Source organism: Vitis vinifera, chromosome 18, assembly GCF_030704535.1.
Source record: "Vitis vinifera cultivar Pinot Noir 40024 chromosome 18, ASM3070453v1".
NCBI classification, from domain to species: Eukaryota; Viridiplantae; Streptophyta; class Magnoliopsida; order Vitales; family Vitaceae; genus Vitis; species Vitis vinifera.
The window spans coordinates 146651-166216 of NC_081822.1; the positions used below are offsets into that span (position 1 = coordinate 146651).

Sequence of the window (19566 nt, forward strand, 5' to 3'; positions counted from 1 at the left end):
TTGGGAAAAACGGAATGTTTTGGAACCTAATAGTTGTATCTACTTATGTTGTTTGTAATATCTCTATCGTATAATGAAATATTCTCTTTCATTTATGAAAGTAGGTATAATTGGTTTAACTTTATTGAAATTTTGTGTATCCTTTTATGTAATTGATATTTTTATGTTTTTTCATTAATATGTTTAAATTGACGCTTCTATTGGCACAACAATAAGATAATACCATATCTCTTTTGTATTTTTTGTCGTAAGATATCTAATAGGAATAATGTTTTTAATGAAAAATAAATGAAAATATTAATCAGATAATATTTTTGGGTTTTAAAAATATGGAGAAAACATCAGTTTTTTCGATTGTAAAAAAAGTTTATTAAAAAAGATATTTTTAAAAAGTTAGTTTAATAAAGACGACACTTTTAAACTTTTTTTGAAAAACATAATATTTTTAATTGAAAATAGAAAGAATTATCTTCATTAGTTTTTATACTGAGTTGCACCAGTTAAGTAAGCCTCTTATTTCCCACATGCCTACAAGAAAGAAAAAAAAAAAAGGTAGTTTTGAGTAAAAATAATATATTAAAAAAAAATCCATGTAATACATCTTCAACAAAAATAATTTTCAAATTAGTACATCATATGGACATCCACATAACATAAGATGTTATTTTTTTTAATACCTTTTTTCTATCACAAAATCATTATTAAATAACTATAATTTTTAAATTATAGTTATTAACTATAATTTTATGACATAATATAATAAGTGGTTTGAGAATTATTTTGGAAAAAGATTTACTTAGTAGAATATTTTTTAACTAAATTCTCTGGCTAACACAAGGTACGCTTTAGCCGCCCTAACATGTGTCAAAAGCCTACAAGCTCCTGTGGCTTAAGTTAATAATAATTAATAATAAATTTTTATTAAATTTAATAACAATTAAAATTAATTTTTTAACATGTGAATCAAAATTTTCATTAGGTACATATATTTAATACTTAATTATGCACATAATATTTTAGAATACTTTGATTTAATATGCAATTTCATTAATTAAATCTATTGTTTGAATTTTAAATTATTTTTAAAAATCATTAAACTCATTAATAATTTAAATATAAAGTATCACATGGTTTGAAGCTCATTTATTTAGTGAGAAAATTTATAAAAATATAATTACGCAATCAAAAGTCATAATAAAATGGTTATGGACAAATTTTTATCCATAAATTTTTTGTATAAATTGCTAAACTTGTAAATGAATTAAATATATTAAGTTTTATTTAATTTAAAATTTATTCGTATGGTGAAAAAAATGGTTCTAATATAATAAAGCCATTTTAAATTTATGGTATTAATTGGATTACTATTTTAATTTTAAATTATTTTTAAAAATTATTAAACTCTTTAATAAATCAAATGTATCAAGTATAATTTGATTTGGAATTTATCTAAATATTAAAAAATTTATAAAAATATAATTATACTTAAAGAAAAAAACTAAGTCATCCAAAATGAATTTTAATCTATAATTTTCTAATATAATCGAATTTCATGGTATTTTTATTATTAATTAAATTAGTTTTGAAGTTTCAAATTATTTTTGTAAATTAATAAATTATATATAGAGTATAATTTGATTTAAAATTTATTTATTTAATAATTTTTTTTATATAAAAATTAAAGGTAATTCAAGAAAATATATGTAAAGAAGAAAAACCTATTTAAAAATTTTTATGAAAATAAAAAGAGGGATAATATCATATTAATTATATTTGCTTTTTATAATTTTTGTTTTAATTTTTTATATTTTCTTTTTATTCATAACAACCTATTAAAACATTGGTGAAAACAATTCTCCTTGATGCTGGTCTTCGAATTCATTCGAGGAGAGGGAAGAAAATTTATCTTCTCACAATGGTAAACCGAAAAAAGGAGAAAAAAAATAATACCAACATTAACAATAATAAGAATTTGGAAGGAAAAAAAGGAAAGAAAGAAAGAAAGAAAGAGAGTGAAATACAACGACTTGTTCATGTTGGTAGAATCCAAGGAGCATTGACGTCTGGCAAAGGAGAAGTATCCACAGGCGGCGTCCGGTGAATGATATTCCTTTGGCGGTGGTAGGCTGTCCGCTGTAAGTGTGAGATGGCGTTGGAGGCTGATGAAATGGATTCTCTGTTTGAGGGGATGATCCTGTTTAACCCTTCTCAAACCCTTGCAGACCAAGACGGCGTCGATGGTAACTGTGATCCAATCCCTCTAACTGATGCGTCTGCATCATTATCATCGTCCTCATCTCAGCCCCTTGACGAAAACCTCTTCTCAGATCTCACGCTTATCACTCCCAATCAATTCCGAAATCCACTCTTGGATCCCTCTCCAACTCCTATCTCAACGTCAACAACCAGGGAAGAAACCCCCTCGGTCTCCCGACAGATTTCCAGAAAGAAAAAGAGAGCCAGTTTAAGGATCGGATACGGTAGAGACAGCCTCAACCAGCTCTCCCTTGTTGACGATGCAGAAGTACAATCCTCTCCATCCGATGATTCTCATTCCCAAACCAAATCCTTTTCTTTGCTTCCCGATGAGACGCTGGATTCTCATCCATCACCACCAACAACATCTCAAGCTATCTTAGTTCGTGAGGATCATGATTTGGTCTTAGATGATGTGCAATTCAAGCCTTTCCCACAACAGAACGAACAGGAACAAATACAACTAGAGGAAGAAAAGACTACCTGTTCCACTTCCACTGAAGCCAACTTTGATCGAGTCAGGGCCATCATTTCTGAGAAGCTCCACCATGCTCGGCAATTGGCTGCTTCAATTTCTGCATCAAGGAAGGATTCCATGAGGAGGAGACGAAAAGCCGCTCAGAATCTAAATCTAGCATCCACAAAGTCCATGGAACTTGAGAAGGAGCTTGAGGAAGCATGCGAGGCTGAAGATTTTGAGATGGCAGAGAGGCTGAGCCAGAGCCTTGCTGGAGCAGAGAAGGACAAACAAGCTTTTATTGCCGCCCTGAGGGATGCAGAAGCCGAGTGTGATGCTATAGATTCAAAGATGCAGGAGGTTCTAGAGCGGCAGATTACAGCTGAGGAAGAATGCGTTTCTTTGCTGGAACAATTCGCAACGGTGAGCGTGATGATTCATCCTTGTTTTGGTTGTATATGACTCGTCATTTAATTTAGCTAAATGCGGAACATCATTCTCAAATCTGAAAATTCCAAACTTTATACTGAACTTTGTCAAAAGAATCTCTATTAAAAAGCAGAAAAGTAAAAGTTGCACTACTGAGAATTTTGATTGGACAAAAAAAAACAAAGATAGGGAAAGAATAGGGATTGCAATTGGAAAGTTGGATGGTTTAATCCTAATCTGGATAAATTCATACCAATAAAAAATGGACTCTTTGAAATATGATGAACTTGGATTATTTTAGAACAGACAGTCAATTAGGTCCATAATTTGAAGGTAACTTATTTCAAAATGTGACCCAATAGTGTATCAACAACTAAGATGATAGCCGGCTCAGGAATAATGGATGTTTTTCAGATGCTTTCTTGCTTGTAAGATAGTTTCATATACAGTTGCGATTCTCATTCAAGATGTTGATTTAATCAGAAGCAAATTTCCTGACATTCGAATTCCCTCTTCCCAGGATGCTGCTAACAATGCAAATGAAATCTCCAAGAGGGCACAGTTCCTGTCTTCAAAAGAAATGGACCAATGGTTTTCATCAACTGAAGCCTTGGAAGTCAGGAAGTTGGAATTAGAAATTGAATCGCATTTAATAAGTGACACACGCTTGTTATTGAATGATTCCATTGAGCATGCAGCTGAAGATGAAAGGAGAGAGAGAGAATTTCTTTGCAAGAGAAAAGATACGCTGATGGATGAGCTGGAGAAATTGCTTGCTTTGGTGAGAGAGAAGGAAGATGAGATTGCAGAAAATGATGCTAACATCAAAGCTGTTGATAAAAGAATAGCTGATGTTGTCTCTGGATTTCAAGAGATGCATTTAAGCATCAATATGAAATATGATAATTTGCAATCAAGCCTATCTCAGACGGAATTGGAGAGTGAAGCTTTATCAATGAAGAAAAAGGAAATTGATGACTTGCTTTCTGAGGAAGAAGAAAGGGGAGCAAAACTTAGGGAACTTGCTAGGATTTCTGCAGATGAAGCAAAAGCATATGAAGAAGTTGTTGGTCTAAGAAAGAGTTTTGCATTGTCCATTGTGAAGTCCAGGGAAGATAAACTGAGGCTTGCGAAGACTGAAGAAAAACTCTCTGAGGAAGTGCAAATTCTCAGACAGGAGGTTTCTGCCGCTAGAGCTTCTCTTCAGGTTAGTATCTCTTCTTGATCCTGTTGTGTGGTTTCTTCCATTTGTTCCAACCACTTAGCTTTCAAAAATGTCTACTTGTTGCGCAAGACTGGATATTGTTTAACCTATAAGAAACTTGTTTTCTTTTCTTGAAACCAAAAAAAGGGGGGGGGGGCAGGTTTGTTTGGGTGGGAGAGAGGGGGAGAGGGAAGTAGTTTTTTTAATAGAAAAACCTTCAGAGTTTGGCCTTCTAGGTGTTTCTATTAAAAGATAAAATAATGTAGTCACCCATAGATGATGCAAAGACACAAAAATTATCATCATTTATTATATTATTTTTGTTTTATAATAATTAACCTTGTTCATTGGCTTTAGAGAATCTTAAATATCCAACAAGACCTTGCATTGATCTATTAGGATTCTTAAGTTCTTTCCTAAGAACTCCTAAACCTGTCAAAAAAAAAAAAACAAAAACAAAAAACAAACAACAGAAAGAAAAAACTCCTAAACCTTTCAAATTGTAGAAGTGAAGTATAAATAAGACAATTTTCCACTAACAAGACTTGCCAAATTCTAAATAAGAATTTTAAAATTATAAATAAGATTAAAGTGTGTTATATCAACCAAATTTTAAATTAGACTTAATTAACCAACAACTACAAACCAGGAATCAACTTAGGATTTGTTTTTCGGTTTTTTCATTTTCGTGACTAAACCTGAAGAGTCGCATCCTCATCAACTCATTCCAACTTGTCAAAAACTTGACCTCAAATTGAGACAACTTTCCAAGGTCTAGTGAAATTCTAAGTCATTTTTTTTTTTTAAATTCATTACCCCATAAAAATGAATTTGTCATACTTAATATAGAACTCTTCATTAATTTTGTCTTGGAACAAACCTTTAAAAGACAACGACATATTGCTTGCATGTAGCCTCAAGTTGTCTGGGAATGGCACTAGAGTCAACGACTCATGTGATACTTGGTTCTCTAGAGGTGAGAAAACCATGCTCTGGATCTCTAGAAAGAAGGAAGCAAATGGGCCAAACTTTAAAAGCAATGAAGGCTAGCCCAAAGTGCAACTTTGGCCCACTAAGAAATTTAGGCACCTATCTTTTAATGTCTTCCTTTTGCTGAGGAAATTTCAATCTGGTTCCCCATGGTGTTTTTGCCCATCTCATGACTTGAGCTTCCTTTAAGTAATTGGGCTTGCTTCCCACTTATCAAAAAAAAAAAAAAATTGGGCTTGCTTCCCTCTTATTAAAATCTTCTTACCAACCCAACCCATTTGATTAAAAAGTTGTCTAACTTGCAAAGGACTCAATCCTTTTTACAAGTATTAACAAATCTGAAATTTGAAATTTGACTCGAGTGGCGTGGAGTGCAATTGTCCTCCACCTTCTCCCAACGTCACCCATGTGGCCTTAAGTATGGCAACCTTCCAGCCCTTCAATTTTCCCCAAGCCCCTCATCATTGACACAACCATCAGAGATGAGAATCCCACCTTGATTCATCTCATTGTTACCTGTTTAAGCATTGACAACTCCTCTAACAATCATTATCAATGCTGAAAAGGTCTCATCTCCATCTGAAACTAGGATGGGTCTACCATGGCAGGTGGTGATGTGAACACTGAAGAAAGGTTTTACAATGGAGGTTGGAAGGCCCATAAATAAGGGTTTGATCGGTCCTTTAGCTAAAGCAAGCCTAAAAAAGGATCAAGTTTCAATTGCCTTCAGGCAAAGGGTTTGCTTTCCCAACTCAGAAACAACTCAGGATAGCACTAGAGGGGTTGAGGAAGGAGGAAGGCTTTCTCTCTGTAGTTCTCCAATCCGTGTTTTTCTTCTATCCCTTGCTTGGCTAAATGATCTACTATGTGGTTAGCAAAGTGTGAAGCCCAAGAAAAAGAATATCTTAAGTCACTAGTGACATCAATAACTCGGTGGATACATTTATTATACTTCCATGAGCCTCTTTCCTTTTGGATACTCGCAAAATGACAATGGATTTGGGTTAATAGCTACACCTTTGCTAGTAGGTTATGAAAAAGCTCTTAGCATGGTTCATGATGATTCCTAAACAATCTAATATTAAGTTGTTCCAGATTAAATTTATTGAGCCAATTGGAAGTGGAATCCACTTATGCTAAGTTTCCCGCTTAAATTATAATTCCAATCTAGCAGTGACAAGCTAATGGAGTACCAATAGAGATGTTGGTCATCAAGGCCCTTAAAAAAGAATAGAAATGAACCAAATCCCACAACCTCCATATAATTCATCTAGCTCCAAAGATCATTTCCTTCCTCTCTCATTAAAAAATCCAAATTAAAAATAAGGCTAGCCTCAAGCTAGAGGCCCCACCCTCAAGAGACATCCAAATCCCCTAAAGAAAATAATCATCTTTTTCTCACTTTTGGGTGGTGACCACTCAATTTCAATAAGTTAAGCAACCTATGGAAGAGTCCCAAAGTTAAATGTGCAATGCAAAAAAGATGGTTAGGTGTTTCAATATTTCCCAAGCACATAACACAATGTTCTGGACAGAGGGCTTTGGAGGCCTCTCCTTTTGAAGCATATAATTGGTTTTTACTTTCTTATTAACTACAAGCCATGTGGATTTACTTGGCATGAGTTTTTGATTTCCAATATAAAATTGGTTGGAAGGAATATATCATATTAGCAAAAGCATAAGAGTTCTAAAAATTGAACTAACTGAGAATGAACTTTGAGGAAATTAAAGAAAAAGTAGGTAAAAAATAAACATGAAGTAGAGAAGATGTGAGAGATGTGAATTCTGCAAATCATGGATCAGAAAAGTAACAGTGGAAATAGAAATATCTTTGTTAAGAGTATTTGATTGTGTTTTTATTTTTTCTTTTCTTTTCAAAGATGTTGGTTGATCATCTGCCTCTTGGATGGTGGAACTTGCTTAATTGGATGGAGAATTTTCATATGCCTCTTGTGCATAAGAGTTAGTATTTTTGTAACCATCATGTTAGACTTCTCAATAAAAAAAGTCACGGATATCCATGAATATGGCTAACTTTTATTGGCCAACTGCCAGTCTTGGGGTGGTTCCTCCATCTCTTGGGCTTAAGGGAGGTTCTAGTGGGAAGCTGCAGACGGAGGAGGGAAGTAAGACTATTCTCCCTGTGGATGAGTCTTATGCAGAAAAAACTCGGAAGGTTTTAAAGGAAGTGGGGGAGGCTATATGGGTACAGTTAGACAAAAAGGTGGTGCTCTCAAGGATCACGTCTTTAAAATGCTGTTTGGTAGGCAGATGGGGAGAACTTGGGGGGCCAAGTCCCGGATTTGATAGCACTAAAAAATTGGGCTGTCATGAGCTGGCAGTTGAGAGGAGGAGTGTCTTTGTCTTTGCTTGGGGGTTGGTTCTCTTAGACTTTGAAGATCCCTCAGAGGCAGTTTCTGTGTTGAATAGAGGGTTGAGAAGGTTTGGGAAAAAGTTGTTGTTTTTAAATTGGTGGGACCCACATTTAGGATTCTTTAGAAGTGGGTTTCATGCCAAAGAAGTGTGGGTGAGATTGCTAGGACGTCTATTGCATTTGTGGAGCTTGGAGCTGTTCAAAATGTTAGGAGATCGGTGCAGAGGTGGATGAAGATATTGCTCGGAATCGCAATAGACCCAGGCCAGAGTTCTTGTAAAACCTGATGGAAGAAAGACTCCTAGCTCCCTGCAAGTGTTTGTGGGGTCTGAATGCTACACAGTGCAACTTTGGTGGGAAGTTCCACCATGGAAAACTTTATTCGTTCCAAAAGGAGGTGTACAGGAGGTTAGGGAAGAGGGTAGTGGTAGTTCACGAGCCATAAAGGTGGTGGAAAATCGTTCTCTAAAAAGTCAACATGAGGTGGGTATTCTCTAAAATCGTTCTCTTGATTGGAAGGACATGGCAGGAGTGAGGGAGAGGAAAGCGTATTCTCATGGCGTGCTTGAGGGTTATTAGATTTGAACAGGAAAGTTGAGGATGCTGGGTTTTTAAATTGCCCTCTCTTTTTTGGGTTGGGTTGGGCCGGGAGAGTGTTAGTTTAGCACAAAAGAAGTAGAACAGGCCTTTAAAGGGGGGTTGGGGTGTTTATGGGTCTAAAAAGGACTTTATTGGGCCTCCAGTTCTTTGCTTAGCCCAACAATTGTGTTAGAGGCCCTGGTTTTGGGCTAGAGAATTTCCTCAGTCAAGGCATACCCTTTGAAAAGGAGCCCTTAGGCTTGTTTGGTAATTGTTTTCAAAAATAGTTCTAAAAAATAGTTTTTGAGAACAATTTTTGAAAACTGTTGTCTGATTTTTGTAAAATAAAAGTTTGTTTGGAAGCCTAAAATTTTTTTAACCCATTTTTAATATTTTTAAATATGTTTTAAAAATAATTTTTTTTATATCTAATGTTTTATTTTTAATTATTCTACATGTTTGCATAATGATTTTTTAAAACAACCCTTAGAAAACAACTAAAAAGTGTTTTCTAAAAACATCATATTTTTTGTTTTTAAGAATAGAAAACAGAAAATTGTTCTCAAAAATAGTTCTCAAATAGGCCCTTAAGTACTCTTTTGGTCTCTTGCGACCCTTGAAACAAGAGATGAGGGACACCTAGAGAGTGCTAACTAGTATCCGTGGGTACCATCCAAAGTCAGCTTTTTTGCATGGGAAGCTAATTGGGGAAAAGTGCCAACTTTAGGAAGAGTGCTAACTTTAGATAATCTCTAGAAGAGAGGGTGAATAGATGAGTTGAAGAATAGGGTTTCACGGGAATAAATTTTCTTTCATTGAGATTATTCTTTTATAGAGTTTACAACATATACAAATCCTTCAAATTAGGAAACTAAATCACTGATTAAAAGGAAAGAATAACTCCTAATAATTACTTTCCTAAAAATACAAAGATTGACAACTAATAAATAATTTACAGTTTTACAAAGTTATTTCTTTCCATATCAGTTTCGGTTTTCCAACACTCCCTCTCAAGCTGACTTAAAGATATCTTCCATAGCTAGCTTGCCAACTAGAAAATCGAATTGCCTCTTATGTAGCCCTTTGGTGAAGACATCAGTCACTTGTTCCTCAGTAAGGATATAGGTCATACAGACCAATCCGTTGTCTATCTTCTCTTTAATGAAATGCTTGTCCACTTCCACATGTTTGGTGCGGTCATGGAGAACCGGATTGTGAGCTACTGAAATTTCTGCCTTGTTGTCACAATACAACTTCATAGGAGATGAACCTGTCATCTTTAACTCTTCTAGTAATCTTCTTATCCACATAATCTCACAAATACCATGAGCTACAGCTCTAAACTCAGCCTCAGCACTACTTCTAGCAACCACATTCTGTTTTTTACTTCGCCACGTAACCAAGTTGCCACCTACAAGTGAACAGTACTCAGAGGTGGACCTTCAATCCACTATGCTTCCAGCCCAGTCTGCATCGGTGTAGGTTTCAATTTGTAGGTGTCCTCGTGACTTGAACAGAAGACCTCTGCCTGGTGTCCCCTTTAGATACCTTAGAATCTTGTAAACAACTTCAAAATGCTCTGGTCCAGGCCCATGCATAAACTGACTAACCATACTCACTGAGAATGCTATGTCAGGGCGTGTATGGGATAGGTAAATCAATCTCCCAACAAGTCTCTGATAACGATCCCAGTCCTTCACATTCTTGGCTTTTGTAGGCTGCAGTTTTACATTCGGCTCTATAGGTGTTTTAGCAGGCTTACATCCTAACATACCTGTCTCATCAAGAAGATCAAGAACATACTTCTGTTGATTTACAAAGATAGCTTCTTTGAACCTAGCAAACTCCATCCTAAGAAAGTATTTTAATGCCCCCAGGCCCTTAATCTCAAATTCCTCAGCAAGTTTCCCCTTCAGCTTCTCTAGTTCATTGCAATCATCCCCAATTAACACAATATCATTAACATACACAATTAAGATGACTACTTTACCTTCATTTGAATGTTTGTAAAACATCGTGTGATCAGCTTGGCTTTGAGTATATCCATAATGCTTTATTACTTTGCCAAAGCCCTCAAACCAAGCTCTAGGCGACTGCTTAAGTCCGTATAAGGACTTCTTCAATTTGCACACTTTCCCAACTCCAAAACTTTCTTCAAAACCTGGTGGGGGACTCATGAACACTTCCTCCTCTAGGTCTCCATTAAGAAAGGCATTTTTAACATCCAATTGGTATAAGGGCCAATTGGAATTTACTACAAGGGACAACAAAACTCTAATCAAGTTTATTTTAGCTACGGGGGCGAAAGTCTCTTGGTAGTCTATCCTATAGGTTTGAGTAAAACCCTTTGCCACAAGTCTGACTTTGTATCTCTCAACACTTCCATCTGCTTTACTCTTTATTGAAAACACCCATTTGCACCCTACAACTTTTTTTTCCCTTGGTAAATCTACAACCTCCCAAGTGCCATTCTTTTTTAAGGCATTCATTTCCTCAAACACTGCCAATTTCCAACTCAGTTCATCTAGTGCTTCTTGAATATTTCTAGGTACCACAAGTTTTGAAATATTTGTAGTGAATGCTTTATAGTTGTCAGAAAGGTTACTATAGGAGATATATTTGGTAATGGGATGTTTAGTGCAGGCTCGGGTTCCCTTTCTAAGAGCAATAGGGAGATCAAGGTCAAGGTCCTGTGCAGGAACAATTGGGGCTAATCCTAAACCGGGTTCGGGTGCAGATATTTCTGGACTTGGACCAAAGTGTGATGGTAAACTTAAATCAGTAACAGAAGAAGAAGAAGCATGTATATGAGTAGGAATAGAAGGAGGGTTACCTAAGACATTTAGAGAGCCATTGCCCAGGGCTTTTGGTTGACCATGTGCTGGGATGATCAGTTGGTCTTTACTTCTTCCAGGGACTTTTTTCCTTGAATAAACCACAGGCTCAAGATTGTTTCTATTTTTTTTCATTCGTAGTATTTCTTCTTCTGACAGACCAATTTCAGATTCGGATTCAGTAAGCTTAGTTTCCTTATTTTCTTTTTCAAGAGAGATATCAAGAATTACACTAGGCAAAGGTTCAACAATTTCCCAAAAATTTGGTTCCACTAATTTCTCCCCTTGAAGTAAATTTTTGGTAAAATATGGGACATTTTCTATAAAGGAAACATCCATAGTTGTGTAAAAACGTTTTGTAAGGGGATAAAAAAATTGGTAACCCTTTTTATTAGGAGTATATCCTACAAAAACACATTTTTCTGCTCTTGGGTCTAACTTAGATCTTGATCTTTTTGGAATGTGTACATACGCAGTGCAACCAAATATTTTCAAGGGTAATTCAGAATTAATTCGAGATTCTGGAAATACTTTTTTCAAGCACTCCAAAGGAGTGGTATACTGTAAAATTTTTGTAGGCATCCTGTTGATTAGATATGAAGCAGTTAGTATGGCATCCCCCCATAAGTATTTTGGAATAGTCATGTAAAACATCATAACCCGTGTTACTTCTAACAAGTGTTTATTTTTACGTTCAACTATTCCATTATGTTCAGGGGTATCAGAACACGAGGATTGATGTAAAATTCCTTTCTCGTTTGAAAAGGTTTCAAAACTTTAATATCAGTCCCATTATCAGATCTCAAAATACTAATTTTTGTTTGAAATTGGTTTTCAATCATTCTGTAAAATTCTTTAAAAATCCTTTCGACTTCAGATTTTTCCCTCATTAAATATACCCAACAAAGACGTGTATGGTCGTCTATAAAGGTCACAAACCATTTTTTTCCTGAAATTGTGGTTACTTTTGAAGGTCCCTAAACATCATTGTGAAAAAGATAAAATGGTTTTGATGCATAGTAGGGTTTTGGAATGTAAGTTTTTCGTTGGCTCTTTGCCAATAAACAACTTTCACATTGAAATGATAAAGGATCAACCTTTTGAAATAACACTGGAAATAAATGTTTTAAATAAGAGAAACTAGGATGGCCTAATATGGAATGCCAAACCATTATTTGATCGGGAACAAAAAGAGAACTAATACTACTTAGTCCTTGAGCAATTTTATTACTAGGTAAATTATCCTCGAAATAATAGAGACCATTGATCATCCTAGCACTGCCAATCGTCTTCCCTGAGCTCTGGTCCTGAAAAATACAATGGGATTCATAGAAGATAACACAACAATTAGAATCTCTAGATAATTTGCTAACAGACAAGAGATTACAAGTAAGTTTAGGAGCATGGAGAACAGATTTAAGATCTATTCCCTCAGAGATTTTTATTAGACCTTTTCCTACAATAGGTGAGAAATTACCATCAGCTATCCGAACCTTTTTATTTCCAGGACACGGTGAATAGGATTCAAACATGTTTGAGGAATTGGTCATGTGGTCGGATGCTCTAGAATCGATTATCCATGGAGTAGATTTAAAACGACAAGATAGAGCATATAATTCATTACCTGTGTGTGCCAAAGAAACACTAGAAGTACCGGATGTCAAGTTGGATTTTAGCAGTGCAAGAAGATGTTCCATTTGCCCAATGGTGAAGGGGCTGGTCTCAGCCTCATTAGTCTGTGATTGATTCCCTAAATCAGAATACATCTGATTTACATTCTCCCAAAACTCTTGTGTTGTTGGATAGCACATGTAATTAGAGCTAATGTCTTCTTCCATAGAATTCACAAGCCATGTCATCACCATGGAATTCTCAGCATCCCATATAGCATAGTTCGGATCATCCACTGCAGGAGCCTTCTTTTCACCTGTTAGGTAGCCCATCTTTCCACGTCCTCTGATGTACATCCGAACTGATTGAGACCATCTCAGAAAGTTGTCACCATTCAAGTGAATCGTGGTGATTTGGACAAAGTGAGATTTTGAGGTGGTAGGACTAATTTTTGAAGAATCGGTGATGATGGGATTGTTCAGAGAAGGTTGAGGAACAGTAGTGGATTAGTTTGAAATATCCAACATGATTTCAGAGAACAGGGATTGAAAGAGAGGAAGAAGGAGGATTTCGGCAAACAAATTGCTAGCTCTGATACCAAGTTGAAGAATAGGGTTTCACGGGAATAAATTTTCTTTCATTGAGATTATTCTTTTATAGAGTTTACAACATATACAAATCCTTCAAATTAGGAAACTAAATCACTGATTAAAAGGAAAGAACAACTCCTAATAATTACTTTCCTAAAAATACAAAGATTGACAACTAATAAATAATTTACAACTTTACAAAGTTATTTCTTTCCATAGCAGTTTCGGTTTTCCAACAAGATGTTATATGTGTAGGCAAGAGGGGGAGTCTATTGATCATTTACTTCTTCATTGCTCTAAAGCAAGGCTTCTTTGGCACCTATTGTTTTCCTTATTTAAGGTGTCTTGGGTGATCCCTTCTTCAGTGAGGGTTTTGCTCTTAAGTTGGCAAGGCTCCTTTGTTGAGAATAAAAGAAAAAAGGTGTGGAACACTACTTCTCTTTGCATTTTTTGGATAATTTAGAGGGAACGAAATCAAAGAGCTTTTGAAGATAAGGAACAAAATGACCAATGGTTAAAAATTTTGTTTCTTTGTAATCTCTCTTCTTGGGTTAGCATATACATAAGGGAAGACTCAATGCCCTTGTTTGATTTCGTAGAGTGAGTGGGGTCTTGTTGAGGGCTTGAGTGTTTTTTGTGCTCTTTTTGGAGAGCTTGTTTTAGGTGCTCCTTGTATATGTCTTGTGCACATTGGTGTACTTGGCTTCCTTTTCTAATTTTAATATACATTCCTTTACCTATCAAAAAAAAAGAAAAAAAAAAAAAGAGAGAGACTTACTAAAACATTTACCTATGTTCTTGAAAAAGGGGTTGGGTGCTTCTCCATTTAGATTAGGCTTCTCAACAAACCTCTAACAGAGCTATATTCAAACTGTTGCCTCGATCAATAACCATAATGCATCATCCTTCTTGGCAGAAAGAAAAAAAACACAAGTTTGGAAGTTGGTACTATGTCAGCAATTCTCTTGATTTGCTTATGACATAGCTACTAGCAACAACGTTAAAAAATTATTGCCGTTAGTCATGGTTGCATAAATTGTTCCACTCCTAACTTACATTTTCAAGTCTAAAACTTTTTCTCTAAAAACAAAAATTATAGCCTTTAGTCCTGATTGACTGAATCATTCCACTCCTTTAGTCACATACAACCTGAAGTCAAGAATTTCTGATCTGATATCAAAATTGATTTAGGGTCATTCTAAGGTAACTACTGCAATCAAATTGCAATGCACTATGGTGATCCCATTTAAATTTGAAATCAAATATCATCGTACAAGTACTATTCTAACTTTAGGTTGTATTGAGTATATTTGTTATATTAGAAACTAAATCACGTTAATGGATTTAATTATAAGGAGATTAAAACTTTTTATTATAAGTAATGTAAAATAAAAAAATAGGAAAAGAATATGAAAAAGAATAAGAGACAACCATTTTCCATCCAAGTAAAACCTCAATGCTATACAAGATTTTATGATATTCATTATTTAAAAACAGTTTTTACTTTTCTCACTCACATTTTCAAGAAAAGAAAAAATAAGAAACAAAAATTATTTTCAGAAAATAAAAATATAAAATGAAAACTAGAAAGCATTTTCCAAACTAGAAAGCGATTTCCAAACTGAGCAAAACCTGATATTCTCTTTAATTTCTCTACATCTGCCTCAAGTTGTGGGACCATAATGATGCAAGCAAGAAAGGAGAAGGTGAAATAAGGAGCGGTAATAAACCCTCCTAATACTAATATCCATGAAAGACGAAGAAGATAAGCAAAGGCTTCAAAAACAACATGGATCAAATAAAGATAAAACCTTCAATTTCCTCTACAGTGATTCTTCAAGTTATAGAGGAGAACACTAATCTAATCTAGGGGCAGAAGTGATACTACTGGTGGCCTCCACAAAATATGTAATGGCTGATCACATTGGCACCCCTTGTAGTGAAACTTTAAATCCTTATGATTCCACTTGCCAAGTTAATTTAAATTATTTATAACTATTCTTACTCAATTTTGTTGAACTGTCAAATCAGTAGTGGCATTGTATTATAAATACCTGTACATTTTGTTAATAGTATGTTTATTGCTTCTCTCTCTTTTCCCCTTCTTTATGGGCTTATGCTTTGTTTTTTCCTTTTTCCTCTTCATGAGGATATTGGTTCTTGCCAGGGAACTTGGCCATGAGGTTTTCTATTGCATATTTGTTGTCTATATATGTTTTCATTTGTCTCGTGTGACTACTACTGCACAAGGAACTGTACTTCTCATTTTCACTTGAAACAGCAAATTGATGAACCTAGGACGTCTAACTGCCACTTTTTTCCCTTCAAAAACTTTGCTATTATATGCAACCTATGGATTGAATCTTCCACTTATCTGTTGTCAGGAATTATCATCAACTAAGTCTAGCATTCAACAAGAAATAGCATCCTCCAAGCAAAGAATTTTCTTCATAGACAAAATAGTCCCTGAGCTGGAAGCAGAAAAGAAAGTTGCTGCAGCTGCAAGAAATTTCAAAGAAGCAGCAAGAGTAGCTGCTGAAGCAAAGAAATTAAGTGTTGAAAAAGAAGGTGAAGAGGTTAAAATGGATGGAGCCATGTTAGAGCTTGGGAAGCTTGAGGAAGAAATTAAAGACACTGTTAATTGGCTGGTGGAGGCTGATGAATTGATTTTGTTCAAGGAAAAAGAGGTGGCAATGGCTAGATTCCAGAGGTTGCTTTTAGTGGCTGGTGCTGCTAAAGCAGAAAGGTTGGCTGCTGTAGAGTTGGGGGACCTTGAAGAAGCTAATCTTCTACTTGCAGAGGCTGAAGCAGCAGAGGTCGAAGCAAAAAACCTTGAACAAAGTTACAATTTCAAGGAGGAAGAATTTGAAAATCTTCCTAAACACTTCATGTCCATGGAACTAGTATCAAACCTTGGTGGGAAACAGTTAGCGGAACTGGCAGCTTCAGTCCATCTTCCTGCACTGTAGTGATTTACCACCAGATTGAAGTCAACTTTGGAACTTTTGATGGAAGATTTATGAAGAAACAAGAACCTGTCTGCTTTTCGAGGGAGAAGCAGAAAAACTCTTATGGGAAATATTGAACATTCGTGAAACTACTCGAGAATTGCATCCCCTATCTAAGGCTCTTCCAGCCGTTAGGTTTCATACTGCCCAGGGTTCTGTATACTTTTCTGGGTGCTTTCTGATTTGGCCTCGTTGCTGGAGCAGGAAAAAGGAGTGGTATCCCCAAAATAATTTGTCTTCGAATTATTCTGAGCTGTCCATATTTTCCGGAGTTATTTTATAGCACTGTGTTCTATTGGCAATGATGAGGTCTGGACTCTTTTTGCCCTTTTTCTCCTCGGCCGTATGCTTGTGGTATAGCTCCTGCCTATGTGGAAGGCTTTAGTCTAATCCACCTTCATGAATTTCCTAAAGGTGCTTGTTTTCAGTCTAGTGGCAGCATCCGATAGGCTTATTTTGGGTGATGTCCCAAAAGATTTGTACTCGAATCTTATGATTATTTTTATTCAAGTAAACCTGAAGCGGATAGGTTTTATTTGAATGGACAAAGGACATTTTTTAAAACTTTAATTTTCCTTTTTTAACTCTCTTACCATAAATGATCAAATAAAGAAAAGTTCATAAATCCTCTTTTTGCTTTTTCTCGTTTTATATGTTTTATTTTCTTTTCCTCAGACTCTTTGGAATAAAAAAATAGCAATAATGTTTAATATTTAGAGTTGCGTATCAAAATAATAATATTTTAAAAAAAAAAAAAAAACCTAGATAAACTTTTAATCTAGTTGGTTTGGTCCATGTAGACATCCATCGTCCAACTGGATAAATTTTGTTCTTTTGGGTGAAAATCCTGCAGCTTTAGCGATGTGTTTTTAATACTTTTATTTGGAAGCCGACCATGATTACATTTTTCTAGCACGTTATTTATTTATTTTTAATTTTTTTGAGTGTTTATATTTGCATTCACTAGATATCTCTATACATTCACTTAGATTATTATTTTTTAAAGATAAATATGATCCTTGAAATAAATAAAATACCCTTAAGATTAGCAGTGTTCAGAATTATACTTCTGGATATCTTTAAGGCATTTAGAACTATACTTTTGGATACATTCAAGGGCGCCTAGAATTATACTTCTAGACATGCTTAAGAGCATCCAAAATGACACTTCCGAATATACTTTTGAAGCGTTTAGAACTATACTTCTAGACATGTTTAAGAGCGCCCAAAACTATACTTCTGAATTACTTTCAATGTCCGGCCTTATAGGTTCGAACACCATGAAATAGATTTTTTTTTTTTTTTTTCTCTTTCATCTTGAAATCTGAATAACATTCATTCAAAAAAAATAAAAATGGTTCTTTCGGCATTCTTGGACTTTTGTTGAAAGGAGTGCGTAAAATTTGATCAATTGCAAAGATATTTGGAAACATTTTTTTTTTTTATTTCACTTCCACTTTTTTCAAAATTTCTCACTTCTAAATTATTTTTAAAATAGATTCATGTAGTACAAATCTAATATCCACACATGGATTAAAAAAAATGCATTAAAAAATTTTAAATTAGCTTTTGAATTTATCTAAAATGGTTTTGTACTAACAAACAAGTTTCGAAGAAAGGATTTTATGTGAAGATTTTGTTGTTTAGAAGAAAAAAAATTGAAATAAGAAGATAGGTGTCAAAGAAAATAATGATAATTGTATTTCAAGTATATTGAAAATAAAGAAACATTTTCTTTTTCCAATCAAGGGTGGGTTGAGAGAGGAACATAAGCTAAAGAGAGATAGGTCATATAGGAGGTATTTTATTGGATAAAGTCATTAACAGTAAAACATAATATAACAAAATTAAACTTAAGTTTCTATTTTTCTATCTTTTAAATTCATTAAAAAAAAATTGAGCATTCTAATTTGTATTACTTACATTGTATATGACTTGAGTGTATTAGGAAATGTAATAAAGATTCAAGTTATAAGTTTCTTACAAGTTGATGAGTAGTTTACAACCGATTTAAAAACTTAGGCAATTCATTTGAGACTATAGTGTACTACCTCCTTATTAGAAAAATGATTTGTCTTAATCATTAATATGAGTTTCCTAAAGTGAATGCACTAGTATGTATGATTACATATTGGATATGACTTACGATGAATCATGACATTGGTTATCAAGTAATCATGATTTCACCAAGTTACTATGCTTTATGAGCTCTCAACCTTGAGAGAATATTAAGTCAATACTGAAAATTTTAATAGTTTCGACCTATAAGTAAAAAACCCTAATGTGATTATATATTCCTTGTGGATTAAGTCACACTTGATTAAGATAGGTAACAGTAGGTATTTTTAAGAAAGACATCATGATATCTAATGAGTTTGAGATAGTACTACATCCACTTAGGTGATCTTTAGGACTTATGATCATAAAATTTGTAGGTGTTAGGATAGAGCCCTTAAAAGTATGACATGATGTAACAAATTTGGAATTTGTTATTTATTTAATGATATTCTAGTTTCATTTTTATTTATCTTTATTTCATATATTATATTTTATGAGCATTGTCACCTAACATCTTTTGCATTGTATATGATTCGAGTGCATTAGAAGTTGTACGGAAGATCCAAGTCATAGGTTCCTTGCAATTAAATGACTTGTTCATATTTTGTTCATGGGTCTAGGCAACCCGTTAAAAGTTGTAGTGCACTATCTCTTAATTGGAGGGATGATTGGTCTTAGCTATCGGAATGGGTTTCCCATGGTAAGTGCATTAGTACGTATGGTTACACATTTGACATAACTTATAGCGATTGATGACTTAAGACTATCAAGTAAGCTGCTTCATTTGTTCTCTCTCAACCTTAAGAGAATATTGAATTTGTGCTAAAGTTACTAGTAGTTTTGACTTATGGGTGAGATAATAAGTTTATCATATATTCCATATGGATTATATCACTATTGATGAAAATCAATAACAATAGGTATTCTCAATAAAGGTACCATGATATCTCATAGGATTAATACAGAGGTCCCCTTATGTGATCCTAAGGAGATGTGTTCATGGAAATTATAGTTATAGTAGTTCTTCAAGTGGAACTTAATATAAGCTCTTTGAGAGTTAAAAAATGTTAGTTGAACACACAATAGGAAGATTTGTAACTCAAAGATAATAAAAGTAGTCATAAAAGACTGATAGTTTTCACTTTATTAGACTATGAATACCAGTTCATGGGGAGA

The 19566-nt window shown here is 34.5% G+C and overlaps 1 protein-coding gene across 1 annotated transcript; it reads left to right on the plus strand.

Annotated features, from left to right (window-relative positions):
- Nucleotides 1-1953: 1953 nt before the first annotated feature.
- On the plus strand, nt 1954-16873 carry LOC100246165 (uncharacterized). The gene is made up of 3 exons (XM_002274201.5): nt 1954-3136; nt 3663-4349; nt 15709-16873. Exons 1-3 carry the CDS (start codon nt 2147-2149, stop codon nt 16291-16293), a joined length of 2262 nt encoding a protein of 753 aa, XP_002274237.1. The 5' UTR covers nt 1954-2146; the 3' UTR covers nt 16294-16873.
- Nucleotides 16874-19566: the final 2693 nt, after the last annotated feature.